The sequence below is a fragment of the Dreissena polymorpha genome, chromosome 3 (genome assembly GCF_020536995.1).
Source record: "Dreissena polymorpha isolate Duluth1 chromosome 3, UMN_Dpol_1.0, whole genome shotgun sequence".
Lineage (NCBI taxonomy): Eukaryota > Metazoa > Mollusca > Bivalvia > Myida > Dreissenidae > Dreissena > Dreissena polymorpha.
The window spans coordinates 20,370,400-20,390,207 of NC_068357.1; the positions used below are offsets into that span (position 1 = coordinate 20,370,400).

General features: G+C 36.3%; 1 protein-coding gene across 1 annotated transcript in view; it reads left to right on the forward strand.

Moving 5' to 3' along the window:
* The window catches only part of LOC127872071 (uncharacterized), an 80,711-nt gene extending 60,903 nt beyond the window's left edge, over nt 1–19,808 (forward strand). Inside the window, exons 25-27 of the mRNA XM_052415403.1 lie at nt 2,702–10,118; nt 10,777–10,879; nt 14,163–19,808. Of these exons, the coding sequence (XP_052271363.1) occupies nt 2,702–10,118; nt 10,777–10,879; nt 14,163–14,447 (7,805 nt within the window). The 3' untranslated portion in view covers nt 14,448–19,808. The remainder of the gene's footprint in view (nt 1–2,701; nt 10,119–10,776; nt 10,880–14,162) is intronic.

Genomic DNA, 19,808 nt, shown 5'->3' on the forward strand with positions numbered 1-19,808 from the left:
CTGCCTTTGCTGCAGCTAAGAACTGCACAGAAAAAGACATTCGCTATCTTTGATCTCATTCATTGAAGTCTTTACCTTTCATTAACTGCAACCACAATCAACGCCGTATATCTTTTTTAAAGATATTTCTTGTATTTCCTTTGCTGCCAATTTACCAACATTAATAAATATGCACATGAATTGATCCCAGTTTTCCTAGAACAAAGCTCATGTCAGAGATGACCCAGATGTATGCATTTCTTTTCAATAGTATTCCCTTAACCAGCACTTTTAAGGTTCTCATTTTTGTCTCAAAGTGGCATAGATTATTGGCAAACCTACTCATGTGTTGTCACAAAATGGTGCTGGTGTCTTCAAATATTCATGATCCATTGACACTGACACTGTCAAAGCAAATCACATGGCCGTTACAGGAATATGTTTTAACTATTTTAATGTTAAAAGGAATAAGTGCTGTTATTGCCATGTAAGTCTTTTACAAAATATATGTACTTTTTGGACATGGTAATTTGATTATACCATAATTTTTAATAAATGTCGGGATCATCTAGTGTCACAAAGCTTAAATGGTTTTTCATATATAACATTTGTGTGGTAAACATTGCCACAATATAATATATTGTAAAATGATAAAATTGTTATGCCATAAAAATAGCTAGCACTTAAAACATACCCCTTGGACTGGCATTTTTGTTGACACAAATGACATTTGTTATACTTTACCCATGCAATGACGATATCAATACCTATTGGTCTAGTTGGGGTCACAGACTGTGGACTTGTATTGATCGGTTCTTTTATATCTCTGGGATACAAATAGTGGTTTACAAGATGGTTGTGATTATAAATCTGATCAACGTGGCTCATTTTTAGTTGGTCGCGTTAGCGGCAGACTAAATTTACAGAGCATATTTTGCAAATCAGTATGTGCTTAGAAGCCTTAGCTACGGTAAGAACCGCAACTCACTCTGCTAGGGAAGATTACCGCTGCCTGTCTGCAGCAGACGACAAATGATTCTGCTCTAGCATGGAGTGTATATACCAGCTTGTAAGACGACATTGGCCAGTCTAGTGTGTATCATTGAAATCTGTACATATTGGTTGCTTTCAGGGAAAACGGGGCTTAATGCATGTCAAATAAGATTAGCCTGTGCACACTGATTAGCCTGTGCAATGCGCACAAGCTAATCAAGGACAACAACAGCGAACAACTTCAGTGCCTTCAGCGCTTTGATTGTAATATGAGTTCAGTAAGCTGCTAACAATGTTAAAAATGTTTTTAAATTGGAAAGAATACGAAGCTGAAGTTAAACAATGAACAGGCCAAATTTACATGTTTCTGTTCAGGTTCAAAGGTGTGCAGGGTCTGACCAATGACAGAACATTCTGACTAGATAGGACTATGTGTAGAAATTAACTCTTTCAGTGCTGGAACCGAATTTTGAAGGCCTTTGCAAACAGTTTGGATCCAGATGAGAAGCCACAGAACGTGGCGTCTCATCAGGATCCAAGCTGTTTGCTATTCTTATAGTATTCTTTGAAAAAAATCGAAGAAAATCCTAATTTTAGAGATTCAGCAGACGACATTTTAGCAGATGACAAATTTTCCAGCATGCAAAGGGTTAATATATAAAGCAGAATACACGTTTAGGCCTGGATTGGTAGATGTATAATGGGTGTATACAGGGTGCAGAATCAAGGGGGTTTCCCGTGTTTTACACACGGACTGGACAGAATGTAAACACACCATGAAGAACTTTAATTTTGCAAATATCTCAAGTTATTGAAATACATTTGCAAAAATCTTTAGTACATAAAAGACAGTTTTTCTTGCAGTTTGTGCAGATGTCTTAAGGTATAAGAATAAATCCTTGAATACGTCTGATATTGTTGACGAAATTTCACGTTGTGGGAAGAATAATTGTGTACAATTAATATACCGAATTTTTTAACAAGAACACAGGCTTATTAAATAAAGTAATTCCAATGTATTTCACATTGCCATAAGCAGCATAAAAATCTGGCTTTTATGCACTTGTTGAAATTCTTAAGAAACAATTTTCAAAAGTTATTTGAAATGAAGCACAACTTAACGTCTTGTATACATCCATTAAAGTTAAAAGGGGGAACTCCACAATGTCACGTGATCCTGCACCCTGTAAATAGTGTTAATGGAATTTTATGTTTAGAAATTACCATTAAAGCAGAATGTATAGTTCTTGATTGGCAGATGCATTTTGGGTGTTTATGGTCTTAATGGAATATTATGTTTAGAAATTACCATTAAAGCAGAATGTATAGTTCTGGATTGGCAGATGCATTTTTGTGGTTTACTATATTACACCTCAAGTTTATACTTGAAAAATATAACATAGACTGTTTGTTTTCTTATATTGTTAGGTACCCATGCACAAGTTAGCACTAAGTTATTGAAAAACATGCACAAGTAATTACTAGATGCTTCTAAAATAAAATAAAAAAATGTCTGTTTTCTGCTATTTTCAGGTACCCATGCAAAAGTAATTAATAGATGCTTAAAAAACTATGTTTTGTATTCTTATATTTTCAGATACATATGCAAAAGTAAAAAAAAAAAAGTTTATATTTTTATATTTTCAGGTTCACATGCAAAAAAAGCACTAGATTTTTTTTTAAACAATTTTAAACAATCCATAACATGTTGGTTTTCATATATTTTCAGACACCCATGCAAAAGTAAGCGCTAGGCCAGGCTCAGGATCCCGTAAACGAAGAAAACCAAAACAAGTTGATAAACCAAAAAAACAGAGTCACTCCACAGACAACTATGACAGCTCCGAAAATGATAACGTATTCACTGATGATTCGTTAGAAGGGGTACCAAATGTTTATCAGACGATAAATGGCCGCCATGACAATGGTCACCATGACAAAGAAGATAATTTCATAAATGGTGAAAGCAGTGTGTCTGAAATGGATGTCAATAGAAGCTATCATCATCGTCCAAAAAAGCTTTCAGGTCCTGCCCAGTCAAGGCCAGATGTCACAGATTTCGTCACAGAGCCAGATGGTCGAAGAACCGTTGGGATTCAAACATCGGATCACCTTCGTCTGCAGTCACACAGGTCGGTTTCAACGTCACATGCTGACCAGTCTGATCAGGAGGGGAGTTTCGTCAGTTCTGAACACGGCTACACCATGGTCACATCACCAATGAGTGTCTGGACCTCCAATGAGCAGTCCCAGTTTGGGTACCAGAGTGATCAGGCTTCGTCCTCGTCAGGGGGTGTTGGCTCCCGGTGTCCAGAGATGACCAATCACAGCCTGGCTCCAGCTGCTCGACTATCCATGCGATCTATGAATAGTATATCCTCTCTGGCGAGTAACCTACAGCGGGGACCTACAGAAATGTGGTCAACAAGTGAAACAGATCTTAGACCTTTACCTCATTTTCAAGATGACCTTGCATATTCTGTGGAAACTGAAGGGATTTACCCATTGTCTGACCATTCCCCTGACCACAGCCCCAAGCATTCTGTGTACATGAGGGCACCAAAAGAAGGCGTGTTTCTGGTTCCCCGCCCAGACTGCAGTACTCCCAACCACACGGGACATGTTACGATATCCTTTCCTGAATCTCAGCTTCAGCAGGTTAACGGTTTGGAAAGTAACACACCTGTGACATTTGAAGTTACCGTGCATGAAAGTAACACTGATATTGTTTATAATGTGGATAGAACTGAATATAAAACTTGTACAATCAACAATCCAAACGAAACCCAGCAAAGAAAGATTCCTGAAAGTATACTTGTCAATGTCACTGAAAAACGAGTGTGTAAAACGGATGATAGGAAATCCACAACACATTCTGAAGAAGTCGTTTTTAAATGTCACCCAGAGTCTAATGCTATGACAGATACGAGTTTAGTAATAGAAAATTCAATGCAGTTACAAACCACTGCAGAAAGAGAAACAGTGTTTAAAAATGGGGAAGTTGTTTCTGAACAGACTCAACAACGAACATTTAAAGTGACAGACAAAACCAACACATTTGTCCCAATCAACAATGATTATGAAGAGAATGATGAAAGACCAAAAAATAAACTGCAGAATTCTGGAGTGCTGGGTGCTACAAGTTATTCAGGTGTTGAGGAAAGGGATAGTTCAGAGGGATGTGTTAATGATAAAACCGAACATGATGGTGCATATATGGATGATTCTAATTACACTTCAGATACGTCTGACTATGGAACAATAACATCAATTGATGGAAGAAAGGGCACCTTATCATTTACCTCAGATTCTGATGAAGGTGAGTGCCTGAAACCTGTAGGATCACCGGGTATTTCCCCAAGAGCATCCCACATATCAAAGCTGAGATTTGTAGATGCTAAGGATCCCAGGTACCAAAATGTCCCCGTTGTTAATGAAATTGAGATTGCTGAAGACCATGTTGCCAGTTACCTGACAACGCCAGGGGAGAGGATTTGTTCAGTACAAGATACAAGCAGTGACTTTCCTTTGGCTGCAGCCTCTTCTAATGCCATTAATGCAGAATGTGTGAATGAGATATTAGAAGGAAGTGTTCATGATCGGAGCATTGAACCGATGGAGACTGAACACAATTCATATGCAAAGGTAACTGAGGGATATGTAACTAAGTATGATAACATTTTGCCGAATGAGCAAGCTATTCAGACAGATTTGACAGCAGAAATTGATCAAAGTTTACCTTGTAAAGATAACTTTTCGTCACCTAATGCCTGGAACGATGACAGCAACACATCAACCAGCTCTTCAGATTACAAAACTCCACAACAGTCACCAAATGTCAGCATGAATGAAGAAGTTGCTGCACAAATAGAAGATGTAGAAATTCCAGATTTAAGTGAGGTTGAAAGTCTTCAACCAACACCTCAGTTGATTGAAATTGGCCTGATTTCCACAAATGTACCAGTTTTAAATGTATTACCTGTGCAAGTTCTGAATATGAAGTCTAATGAGGTAAGGACAATTTCTGTTAACACTGACTCTGCACCGTCTAACATTCAAACTATTTTACCTTCAAAAGTCAGTCAGACTGTAGGTAGAACTACAACTTCTGGGCACAATGATATTTTGAGGAGTGAAATTGAAAAGAAAATAGAGAAATTGCATAGACATGTGAGAAGTTTGAGTGATTCAGCCATCAGTTCAGACTTTACAGATGAAAATCCTGCCTCTATGTCCCCAATGGGTAGCAGGGTTTGTGATCACGGAAAAAGACTGGCTGAAAGTGAAATTGAGAAATTGCCAATCAATATTCTGCAGACTTTCCAACTCACTGAAAGAGTTCCTGCAAATGAAAATAGAAAATTCTCCTCCTCCATGAACAATTTGGATCCTGTGAATAATAGCAAATACTTAAGGTCCTTGTCTGAAAGTAACATTGATGATTTTACAGAGGACATGGATCTTTCTAACAGCTCAAATGATAGCATTACTTTTGTGTTCATTGGTGATAACAATTCCAAGGAAAAGCAGTTACAGCATGAGTATGAAGAAACAAGAAAAAATGGTTCAGCATCTTCTCAGAGCTTTCAGGATTATAGGAATACTGGGGAGCATGAAAATGAATATTCAGACAGTCACAGAAATGGTTTGACTATTGAGAATGATGGTTATATTGAAGACACAAATGGAAATGAAGTATCAGATGATGTTTTTTCAAATCATTCAGCTAGTGAAGAGATTGCTGCAATAATCGAAAAGCATCAAGATCCACAAGTCAGTATTGCACATGCAAACCTGACTGTACCGCAGTCAGAGTCCCCACATACATGCACCGACATTTCAGATGGTCTAGTTCAAACAAGAAGGCACATCTCTGAAACTGATGATGACTCTGCCCCATTGCGACACAAGTTTGGCATAGATGAATCTGTATTGCCCATTCCAGAAAGATCGATGTCTGCGGACAATCTTCCTAAGCGTATCAAAGTTCCTCCAGGGGATCTACACAGGTCAAGGTCAACAGGGATGCTTGCTGTTGGGGTAAGTGCAGTGGATGAATCGGAGAGCGTAATTTTTCCACCTAAAGGGACCAGTTACACTGATGAGGATCACACTGACGCCCCTTCGCAGCAAACTCTGTCTGATATGGATGCCTCTATTTCGGATGAAAATTCGGATGACTATGATATGGACTCCTCAGATGATGTTGATGATAAGTCATCTGCAATTGTTAGATCTATTGAAAGCAAGTCCACATCATTAGAAGATTTTCAAGAGGAATTCATAATTGGATACAAGGCCAACAAAGACCGGTTTCATTACTCTCAGACTAGCACACCAAGTTCTAGTCTAGATGCTGACATGGATCCAAAGTCTATTCATGATAGAGAACATATCCGTCAAGTTCTGGAAACTGTTCAAAAATTTATTATGCCAAAACCTACTGCAGTGGATAGAGGAACTTCAATGGAATCAGTTAATCAGGGTTCTGAAACTGTTTCAATTGGTATACAGACAACCACTGATGAAACAAATGACCAAGATTACCAGCATAGGTCCTTGCATGAACAAGAGTCTGATCATCATGTTTTACCATCTTTAACTGCTCGGTATAGAGCACAAAGCATGGACAGCTTTGGACTTGGAAGAGATGCAAGTAGTTTGGAGTTGACGGAAGGTCAGAGAAATTGGTGTACCTTGGGAGAACTTATGGTTGAGACAACCCAGCTTTTGAGACGAATAAATGAACACTTGCCTGAGTTGGATATGAAATCATCTGGTTACAATGTAGATGAAAATCAAACTAGATCTATTCTGACACAGTGGCGCCGCATGAGTAACCAAACAGGCATTTCAATGACAGATGCACAGACAATTGGAGTTCAGACAGACATTGAACCTGAAAGTGGCAAATCAGATAAAGCAACACAAGATGATAAACCAGGTGTTGCTATTGAAATGACTTTAGTAAATAATGATTTACGAATGTCTCAACTGGAAAAGAGTGAAACAGTTATGACTGAAATGATACCAAGTTCATCTGAAGAGAATCCAAATGAAAAATTTCTCTGTACAATTGGGGTTCAAACCGATTCTTTTTGTGGTTCAGATTTTTGTGTTCAAACTGATCACTCTTCTCCATTGTCAGTTGAGCCATGTACCATTAATGAATTGGAAACTGACAACCATAAGAATGGTACTTCTGAACAGGACATTGCTGTTGACACAATAACTACTGAAACTGCATTACCTCTTGCTGCTGATGTAAATACTCAAACCAATACATATTCTGTGGATTATGCAGCTGTACAGTCTATTCCTGGGTTCACAGTTCCAAATACACAGGAAATTGAAGATCTGAGAAAGGAACATGCAAAATTGATGGAAAATCTTCAGAAAGCTTCAAATAAAAGAAATGAAAGAAGAGAAGCCATTAAAGCAAGAAAGCAGACTCCTTTGGAATTTTCTCAGCCAGAAATTGAAGCTAAAATTGAGTTAGGAAGTAATAATGTAAAACCGGTTGTCAGTCAAGCAGCACAGGGAATGCATGAGGACTTTAACTCCGTTCAGGAACTACATAAGCTGGAAAAGAGGCCTAAATTTAATGGACCAAATAAAAATGACCCGGAATCTTCACTTGAAACGTCAAAGTCTACTGAGGAAGCTGAAAAACTGTTGTCAGATGATGATAGGGAAATAAGTATGGAAGATGTAGTTCGTTCAGCGGAAATAAGTATGGAAGATGTTGTTCGTTCAGATGATGATGAAGTCATGAGTGAAGACAATGTGCGTTCTGATGGTGAAGATGCTGAACATTATATTTTAAGTCGTAAAAAGAGTGTAGATTATAATGATGAGATCTTAGAGTCTGAAAAAAGCTTGGGTTCACTTACTCAATTATCAAGTCCTGGAGAATTAACAAAAGAGATATGTGACCAAAATGTACTTGACAACTTGGCTGGAAGCTTTGTGCCATCTACAGGTACATCTAGTCCAGATGAATTTGTTCAAATTAAAATTCAGTTTGATCCAAAAACTGGTTTAGTGGTTCAAAATAAAATGATTAAAGAAGAAAAACCCAGTAAAGGCAAACAAGATGTTGAAAAAATAAAAGAACAAGGTTCTACACATGAGCATAAATGGGCATTGGCCGGAGATGAATTGAGATCGGTTTGGGAAAGAAAACTGGAAATTAAACAAATAGTCGATGAGACCAAAGAGCCTTCTGACCATTCTAAACCTTTCAATGATGATAAATCAGAAGACCTTAAAACAGCATCACTTGAGGATCAACAGCCCCAGTCATTTAATGGTGAGAATAACAAAGTTGTAAGCAGGGATGAAGATGCACTAAGTGTTGATAATGACACAATATCAGATAAAAGTCCATCTTCTCCAGTACGAGAGGATGTAATTGTGCCTGATGTATATTCCAGCATAAAAGATAATCCTAGATTTCCTGAACTTGAAAAAATCATTCCAGCTCAGGAGTCAGGTGCTAAGGACAAGAACATGTCAGAACAAGATCCAAGATCACTCGAGAACAAGGAAGAAAAGCCTTTTATTCGGTGTGAAACCAGTCCCAAATTAAAAACACAGACACCAAGAGATAAACAGGAACCAGTGAGTCCTGAATTGTTCAGTAAAGAAATGACAGGGCCATTTGTCAATGAGCCAGGTCTCCAAGCTCTTGACAAAGAAAACCCAGTTGAAAATGATAATAAAGGTAATGACGGCACTGACGGTGGAGCTAATCCTGAACCAATCCATGAAACTGTTAAACCAAGTAGTGTTACTCCATATGAAACATGTATTCCAACTGGTGATTTAGTTGATAAAATTGAAAAACAGCCAGTCAGTAAAATTCAAAATAAGCCTGGAAATTACTCTAATACGGCATACAGTAATACAAAAGATAAGCCTGTAAGCCAAAGAAATGATGAACCAATCTATGAAACATTCAAACCAATTTATATGCCTAATTGTGAACAAGGTGTTTTTAATAAGGATGACACAGACAAGAGAACTAATGATAAACCAGGAATTAAAAATCCTCATAAGCCAGAGAGCAAACCATCAAATATTCAAGACAGTAGACAGCCAAATAAGTCAGATGATAAAGCCAAAGATAAGACCAACAGTGCACCTCATACTAAAGATTACAGTAAACCTTTTGTAAGTAAAAGTGTTGCTGAACCATATGATGAATTTCAAGATGTTCCTGTATCATCACCAAAGTCAGGAGCAGTGCCAGTTGATGATTCAACACAAATAGATGTAGTTATGTTAGAAACAGAGACCCAAACAGACTTACCTTCCCCTGTCTCAGAGGAATATCCTGATGAAACCTTTGTACCTCTTGAAATAAAAGAAGAATTACACAAATTACAACAAGAACGTCAACACATTATGGATTTGTTAGGTCTGGCTGGGCTTCCAAACAGCCTGACAGTGGAACTGTTGGAAGCAAAACTTAATTATTGCATTGGACAAACTGACATGTTACTTGATAACATAGAAAATTATATACCTTCTGATGAGGAAAATGATGAATTAATTGGAGAAGAGCAAACAACAAAAGATTATATCAAGAAGTACCGTGAAGATTTGAGAAAATCTAAAGACGACATTGATGAATGCAGAAATCAGCTGAACAAAAGATATCCTAAAGCAATTGGCAGGAATAGAACACCATTAAAAAAGACTAATTATTTTAATAATAACCGACAGGCAGAAATAGAATCTTTTAGACTGGAAAGAATGCGAGAGCAGCAGGACTATCAACGGTCCCGCCACGGTATGCCGCACAAAGGAAGAGGAAGCACACCATTGCATGGAAACAGCCCAGCAGTGACCCCTAGGGGCTCGGATCAATCTAGAAGCTCGAGTCCTTCCTTCTCCCCTGGGTACATGACCCCCCGAGAACGCAAGGAGCACCTTGTGGACCTCAGGCGTCAACTGATCAAAGACGTGGTCGAAGATGAGAAGCAACACAGCCGATCTTGCTCACCTGTCATGTTTAAATCCCCGCCTCAAAGGCATCGCAATGTGAGCGAGCGTTCTCAAGGATTTTCTCCGAATGCCCGACTTTCGATTTCAGATGATTCTAAGAGTATTGGGTCCAGTCCAGAGCAGAGTCCATATTGGTTGGTCTACCTTTGTTTTCTGTTTAACTTAAGATAAACTACACTGTCTTGTGTTGCTTTAATATTATGTACAATGTTAAAACTTTATAAACATATCTTTGTATTCTTAAAATTGTTTAACTGGTGTTAAATTTATATAAAAACTTAAAATAAAGGTTTTTGTATTGTTATGTGGTTCCAAAAATATTAGATTTGTATTTTGTTTTAAGCGCAGTTAATCTTTTGTTTAACAGATAATAATTCAAAATGGCAGCATTTAATTAGCTGTTTGCTTGTGGTAGAAATGTTCAACTAATATGTGCCCATTATTCTATTTTTCTGCTTTTTGCACACTCATCTGACCATGGTTAAAATAAAAAAAAATAAAAAAAATATTATTATATATGAGCTGTGCTCTGTGAAAAGGGGGTTTAATGATTGTGCGTAAAGTGTTGTCCCAGATTAGCCTGTGCAGTCCACGCAGCCTAATCAGGGACGACTCTTTCCGCCTAAACTGGATTTAAACAAAAAATACCATATATCATTATTTTTTTCTTGTGATGGCTTGCTCCTATGTTGTGGGCCCAAATTCTGACAAACAATTAATCAATATGTTGTAGCTTTACTGGCCATTGATAAAAACTGTCATGTCAATATGTTGCATATTTTGTTCTTCCAGGAGTAAAAGAAGCGTAACATCCCCTAAAGTACCAAAGTCATCGCCCAGACGTCCTGGAAGTGTTCCATCCAACACCTTATCACCGCAGAACTATTATACCTCAGTAAGTGAGAGAATGGGAGAATGTATCATTGTTTTTGTGTACAATTATATCAGGCTTGTTCTTGGAAAACTGAGCTTTATGCATGTGGGTATAGTGTCGTCCCCAAATAAGCCTGTACGGATTGGGATGACACTTTGCTTTTATGGCAAATTTGTTTAGGGGAAGTCTCTTCTCAACAAGAACTTTTCAGACAGAAAGTTTTATCCCTGATGCCACTTTACGGACCACAGGCTTGTCTGAGACGCCACTTTAGACACATGCAATCAAGCATTAAACCCAGTTTTCCCAGAACGTGTCTCATTTCTACTTAAGTTTTGGTCAATACCTGCACTGCTTGGAATATCATCAACATTTTAAAATATTTAACCCTTTACCACTTAGATATGTATTTTGTAGTTCTTTAGAAAGTTAAATTTAATCAAAGACCTTTCTTTCTAGATTCGAGTTTTTAAGGTTTCATTTCCAACCCTTAGATACTGATGAGCAGCAAACAGCATAAAACCTGAACAGACTGTGAGTTACTTGCAGGCTGTTCTGGTTTTATGCTGTTTGCACTTAGCCATTTTCACTTGGCTTCTGAGTGGAAAAGGGTTAATGAAGGCTGCATTAGATGGTCACTATAAAATGTAATCATGCAAACGTTCAAGTCCAAATTTGTATCATGGGAGTAAATTTAAGAATCAGCATATTAAGAAATGAACTATACTTATGACTTTCTATGAATTATATATTTGGAAGTAGAATGAGTGTCATTTGCTGTGATACGCTAATTTGATGACTTGTATCTTATATTTCTCAAATAAACGCGCTGGGGAATTACATTTTCCCAAGGGGGTGAGGGGGAATGTTATATTGTATGATGAATTTGCTGATCTTTCTGTAAGTTTGTAGCAAAGGTAATATGTTCACTGAAAAACAACTGAACCATGTTCTTTTTAAATTTACCTTGTTTAGTTCTAATATTTTCCTTGTATAGCACTAATCTAAACATTGTTTTTAACATTTTCTGAAATATTGTTTGTCAACCAGTTAAAAAATTCTCCATTTTCTGGACAACTAAACCAATGCAAATTTCTACAGAAGTGAACTGCAGATTCTATTTGTTTTTGTTCTCATCCATAATCCCCTATTTAGCAGTCAACCTAAGTTATGAGGTGCCAGATCAAAGTTGTTGTATGTTCTATGTACGAATGTGAACTATTTCTATGAATTATAATATGCCAGTGTTTTATTGTCTAAATTTACAAGAATTTTGTAACTTTTTATTGAAATATCAGCTAGTGTTTATGGAGATATTAATGTTTATATCAAAATATTAAACAAAGAAAACACAACAAAAAATATTCCTTACAAACCTCAACTCAGTTGTAATAAGTAAATGAAACTTTTACATGAAGGGGGCCGGGCAGTTTTCCTTATATGGCAAAAGTAAAATTATAGAAGTCGGATTCATTGTCCAATCTTCATGAAAAAATTTCAGAACATTTCATGTAATGAAATTTCATTTTTAGCTCATCTATTTTTTTTTTTTAAATTATGAGCTATTGTCATCACCTTGGCGTCGGCATTGTCGTCGGCGTTGGCGTCTGCGTCGGCGTCTGCGTCGGGGTTGGCGATGGCGTCCGGTTAAGTTTTGCGTTTAGGTCCACTTTTCTCAGAATGTATCAATGGTATTGCATTCAAACTTGGTACACTTACTTACTATCATGAGGGGACTGGGGAGGCAAAGTTAGATAACTCTGGCGTGCATTTTGACAGAATTATGTGCCCTTTTTATACTTAGAAAATTGAAAATTTGGTTAAGTTTTGTGTTAAGGTCCACTTTATTCCTACAGTATCAAAGCTATTGCTTTCATACTTGCAACACTTATTAACTATCATAAGGGGACTGTGCAGGCAAAGTTATGTAACTCGGACTGGCATTTGGACGGAATTATGGGCCCTTTATACTTAGAAAATTGAAAATTTGGTTAAGTTTTGTGTTTTGGTTCACTTTACCCCTAAAGTATCATAGATATTGCTTTCATACTTGGAACACTCGCAAACTATCATAAGGGTACAGTAAAAGGACAAGTTGCATAACTCTGGTTGTCATTTTTACGGAATAATGGCCCTTTTTTGAATTAGTAACTTTGAATATATGGTAAAATTTTGTGTTTCGATCCACTTTACTTCTAAAGTATCAAGGCTATTGCTTTCAAACTTCAAATACTTTCATGCTATCATGAGGTTACTGTACCTGGCAAGTTGAATTTTACCTTGACCTTTGAATGACCTTGACTCTCAAGGTCAAATTATTAAATTTTGCTAAAACTGCCATAACTTCTTTATTTATGATTAGATTTGATTGATACTTTGACAAAACTACTCTTACCTGACATACCACAATAGACTCTACCCAAACCATCCCCGTGCCATCCCCCACCTCCCCCCCCCCCCCCCGAATCCCCCCCCCCCCCCCCTAAATTTTTTTTTTTTTTTTTTTTTTTTTTTAAGATCATCTTACAAATGACCACCACACCCTCACACTTTACCCCCCACCCCCACCCCAATTATTTTTTTTTAAACGGTTAAAAAACAAATATTTATTTTTATTATTTTATTTTTGAAATACCTTCCAACCATCGCACCCAAGAATCCCCCCACCCCCGAATATATTTTTTTTTTGCATTTTTTTTCCCGCATTTTTGGAAGATAATGAAATAAATGTCCACACCCCCACACAATACACCCCTCTTCACTCCATCCCTCCCTCCTTTGTGATTGAAATTGAGAGTCCCTTCACCTTTAAAAAGAAAATAGATGAGTGGTCTGCACCCGCAAGGTGGTGCTTTTGTTGACTTATTGCCCTTGACTATACTGACAAATGGAGCGGGGATATTAGTTTCATTTGTGGAAATGCTCAAGTTGATTTTGTTTTTTGATATTTGTGAAACCATTTGTATTATTTGCACACAAAATTTTGTGGATATCTGTTGGTTCTCTCAAACACAAAATCAAATATCCAGTTACCTTTTAAGTCTTAAGAGACTGTCAACCGCGATTGATGAATTGATATTTTAATCAATATACTAATACTTGTAAAAAAATACAGTATTTTAAAACTTTTCTTTTTTTGTCAATCGTGGTTGACGGTCCCTTTAAGTCTTATATCTGACACTAATTATTATAAAAAGCCACCAATTTTAGCTCCAACAAAAATGCCAGATTTTATAAATCCTCGAAATTTATGTCAAGGAAAATAAGTGAACACAGAGTTATTGAAATGTTTCTACTCTTCCAGCCATTGTCCTTGAACCTGGAGGGTCTTGAAGACGATGAATCCAGCCCCTACAGTCCATACTCTGCGTACGCCCGGGAACACCTCATTCCGAACCAACGGACCTCTCCCGTACCCAGTGTGTTGAGGGGCACATACGAACTTTACGAGAGCCCACGGGACCATTCTGACAGCAGCGAGTCACAGCTGAGTCCTGATAGGGGTCCGCTTGATGAAGATAAGGTTCGGCGTCTCAGACCGATCCAAGCTTCAGACATTAAAGCAAAGATACACCGACAGATCCGTTGATAAGATGGGGGGGTTGTTTGTTAGAAATTGAAGAGGATCTTTTCTGTGTGGGTATCACAGAGTGTTTCAGTACCACCAGATTATCTCCAAATACATACAAGCTGCGTTTTTGAAAAACTGACCTTAATGCATGTGCAAAAAGTGTCGTCCCAGTTTAGCCTGTGCATTAAGCCTAATGTGGGACTACACTTTTCGCTTCAACTGGATTTCTTTTAAGAAGACACTTCTTTTTAATGAAAAAGTAAAACTTGAGATAGTGGTTGGTATGCGTTGCCATAGAAACAATAGAATTTGTAAATACCTGGCAGGCATATTTTTCTTACTGTGATATTAATGGCTGAGCAGACCTCAGGTTGTCAAATGGGGAACTTTTATATAAGCGTGCCACAAAATACTAGTACATGTAGTAAATAACAACTGTGTATATAAGAGTGCTTTTTCTTCATATAAACTTGTAAAGAAGCTTTTTGTGATAAAAACAGAACTGACAACTTGACATTGGCATGTTTTATCAGGTTTTATTGATATTTAATGATGTTGGTTTTAATGGAAACTGTTTTATAGATTTAACATCAAAGTTATCATGACGGATGTTTTGACAAAAAAATGTGTAAATGGCATAATTATACCATTCATTGTGTGCATAGATTTGGCTCAATAAAAATACTGTTATGTATACCTTAAACAAGTAGTTTTTGTTACTAAAGCATGTTGCTAATAAACAAAACAAATGAATGAATCTTATGACATCATGACGAGAATTATGCATTGTTTTTCTCTGGTTTGATATTTATTCACGTTTTTATCACTTGTTTTCTCATTGCCATAATCATAAAATATCAAGCATCAAGCATAAAATATATTGGATTCAATCTTTTTTTAAGTATATTTATTGTTACTGTAATTTCAAACACTTCTACATTGTGTATGTGTTTTATGTCATTGACAAACCCTTTATAATTAAATATTATATTTTACCCGTCCCACAAGTTATAACTGTCTCATTTAAAATATTGTTGTTTGCAGTTTACTGGTATCTTGATATTTATGTATATTTGTATACATCTTTATAACAAATGAAAAAAGTCTTCAAAAGGTTTGCCATCTATGTTTGCTCTTTGTCTGATTTCAAGGCATTCTGCAATTTTGTACTGTTTATCTTGAAGGTTATTTTCTATCCACATTATTTTATAGTTGTACACTAAGCTGTCAAATGATATTTTACTTGCTTTTCCGTCCAATAATACCATGCTCTAATACATGACTTATACCGGTTGCATTGCTCACAATTTCAGCTGATTTGTTGTATTATATATATGTTATTGATTATTGTTAAGATATTTACTGATATGTTGAATAATATATAGTTATGCGCTTTTTGTTCATGTATCTGTTAGATGAGTGCTTTTTCAAGAACCTGACATACTTTAGTTGAAATGAGATTTTTTTCCTATTGGCTCTATGCTAACTAAATATTGCTTATGGCTTTATGCTAACTAAATATTGCTTATGGCTCTATGCTAACTATATATTGCTTATGGCTTTATGCTAACTAAATATTACATAACTAGACAGAGATCCAGCTTCTAGTTAAGCTCCAAAAGAGGTGCCAGTATTTTCAACTCACCTGATCACATAGTGCTCATGGCCAGACACTTGTGGTCAGTCTTGTGTCATGTTTGTGCGTCTTTTTGTGTGTCATCATCATTTAGGTGCCACATTTATTACCCAATCTTGATGAAACTTGATCAGAATGTTAATCTTCTCAATATCATGGTTGCATTTAAATCTGGGTCATGTTCATTCAAACACAAGGTTATCAGTTCAGATTTTTGAAAACACTTTTAAGCACTCATAATGCAACATTTACATTGCAATTTTGCTTAAACTTTCAGAATATTTATCCTGACAATTTGTAGGCAATGTGTAGGGCAAACTGGAAAACGATCATGTGTATCCTAAAACTAGGTCACCAGGTCAAATCTTAGAAAAAAACATGTTTTCACTCTAAAGGCAACATTTGTGGCTCAATCTTGATGAAACTTATTAAGAATGTTAATCTTAATAATATGCAGGTTGAATATGGGCAACCTAGCTGTGTCCTAAATTAGGTCACCAGGTAAAATCTTTGAAAACCCCATGTAACCACTCAAGATGCCACAGTTATAACTCAACCATGATAAAGCATGGTCAGAATGTTTATCTTGATAATGTCAATTTCATGTCAAATGGGGCCAAAACTAGGGAACCATGTCAAGTCATGTACATATAAAGCAGGAGAGCACTTCACCGCCCTCTTTTTGTTTTTAGCTCACCTGAGCACAACACGCTCATGGTGAGCTTTTGTGATCGCCTTTTGTTTGTCGTCCGTCGTGCGTCGTCAACATTTTGCCTTGTGAACACTCTAGAGGCCACATTTATTGTCTGATCTTCATGAAATTTGGTCAGAACATTTGTCCCATTGATACCTCGACTGAGTTTGAAACTGGGTCATGCTGGGTCAAAAACTAGGTCACTAGGTCAAAAAAAGGAAAAACCTTGTGTACACTGTAGAAGTCACATTTGATGCCCAATCTTCATGTTACTTTGTCAAAATGTTTGTCTAAATGATATGTTGGTTGAGTTCAAAAATGGTTCCGGTCCGTTGAAAAACATGGCCGCCAGGGGGCAGGTCAGTATTCCTTATATGGCTATAGAGAAACCTTGTGAACACTCTAGAAGTCACAATTTTTGCCCAATCATCATGAAACTTGGTTAAAACATTGGTTTCATTGATATCTAGCACGAGTTCGAAAATGGTCCAGATCGGTGAAAAAACATGGCCGCCAGGGGGCAGGGCAGTTTTCTCGATATGTATATACTGAAAACATGTGAACACTTTAGAAGTCACATTTTTGGTCCAATCTTCATGAAATTTGGTCAGAACATGTGTTTTCTGGATATGACAGTTCAGTTCGAAAATGGTTCGGATTGGTAAAAAAACATGGCAGCTGGGGGTCATTTTCCTTATATTTATATAGTAAAAACAGCTTGTGAACACTCTAGTTTAGCATGTCAAGGGAAGTAACTGCAAAATGGCTTTTGAAAAATTATGTTGAATTGACAGAGTTGTCTCCCTTTTTAAAATATTTTTTAAGCACAAGAAGATTAAGTGGAATTAATTATAAATGATAGTTTTACATTCTGGAAGATAGCAAACTTTTGAATATGTTTTTTATTGTTTGATGATTCTGTACAATATGGCATTCTTTTGTCAAACGATTAAAGCGAGACTATACGATTTTTATATGTGTTAAATTGTAACATATTGATAAATACATGTTACAATAACACAAAATAGGCAAGACATTGAAGACAAATTTCATAAAATGCAGCAAAGACAAATTAGCGCCTCGAGCCGATGGTGACGAAGATATTTCGTACATATTTTCCTACAATAACCGAAGAATTCGTCTTTTTATTAGGATCGGAGTTAGTGTTTGTGTGTTGTATGAATAGACATCGCTGCAGAAATTTAAAAACAACCATTAAACTAAATTAAGATTCACATTGTACATGCATGATATACATTTTGGTGAATTTGACTGTGCAGACATTTTCGATTTCAGAATTAAATATCTGGCTTATTTCGCATTTTTCGACACATGTTCTTTTTAACTTTTATTTTAATTTATATTGAAATGTATGACCTTGTTAACACTCTAGAGGTAACATTTATTTTCCGATCATCATGAAACTTGGTCTGAAGATTTTCCCAATGATATTTTTTGGATGAGTTTGAAAATGGTTTTTGTTGCTTTAAAAACATGGCCACCAGGGGCGGGGCATTTTTCCTTATATGGCTATATATGGCTTTAGTAAAACCTTGTTAACACTCTAGAGGCCACATTTATTGTTCAATCTTCATGAAATTTGGTCAGAAGATTGGTCTCAATGATATCTTGGATGAGTTCGAAAATAATTATGTTTGCTTGAAAAACATGGCTTCCAAGGGGCGGGGCATTTTTCCTTATACGGCTATAGTAAAATCTTGCTAACGCTCTAGAGGCCACATTTACTGTCCGATCTTCATGAAACTTGGTCAGAAGATTCATCCCGATAATATCTTGGAAGCGTTTCAAAATGATGCCGGTTGGTTGAAAAACATGGCTTCCAGAGGGAGGGGCATTTTTCCTTATATGGCTATAGTAAAACCTTGTTTACACTCTAGAGGTTACATTTATTTTTTTATCTTTGATCATGAAACTTGGTCAGAAGATTTGTCCCAATAATATCTTGTTATCTCAGGTGAGGGACTTTGGGCCTTTCAGCCCCTCTTGTATTTTATATTTTTGGTTCTAGTAAAAAATTGTCAGGTACAATTTAATATCTATATTTGTACTAATAGATGTAAACATGTAGTGCGCTAGTGTCCATATTTAACTAACATTGTGATTACAGCTATGTCACATAAAGGCTTAATGCATTTGTTTATTTATCAATGCTCTGAATCTAAAATTGCTCACAACTAATTGGAAATCACTTCATCATTTAAACAATTTGGATGGCTTGCAGAGTTTATTTATTTTCACATGACAAACTAATGTTAAAGCATCTCCTTTTGGTATGTGAACAAGGCGTCATTGACATGTATAGACCATTGTTACTTTTGCTAGAATTAGTATATAATCAATATAGATCCTTGACAAAGCCAATATCTCTGGCCTAATAGTTGCAAATTGATACCTAACAGCTAGTAAAAGTGTTTACTTGATGTAACTGGAAGACCCAATATAAGATAAATGCCAATAAAATGTTAAATAACACACAAAGCCATTGACCATGATATTTTTGTAAAATAATTTAGCTCCAACTTAAAGGATTCAATATCTAAGTACAGTATACATTTTATTTGCATTCTTATGAGTAATCAGTTATTGTTCATTTTCTTGAAATCCAGTGAGAGCTAATTTGCAACACCTTACACAAAAAATCTGATGATATAACATAAGACAATGGCTTTCACACTGAACAGAGTGAGTTTTGAACATTTCTCGAATATATGAATTAAGGTAATATGTTCTTTTGGAGATTTGTTGATGGCACAGTTGGCACTTTGTTATGTTTGTTTGTCAAATCTTGAACAATAATTATTTATATTGTACCGGCTGACCAATATGCATACAATAATATGCTATACAATAACATGTGATGTTTTGTGCAGCTATATAATGGTATTTTCCACTGTTTTACTGACTGTATATTTGCATCTTATATATTTTTGAAGATGTTCAATTTAACAGTACATGTGAGACGTGTTGTACATTTTGTTAAGAATAATTTATATTTTTATAACAATTATAAACGTTTCATAAAACTTAA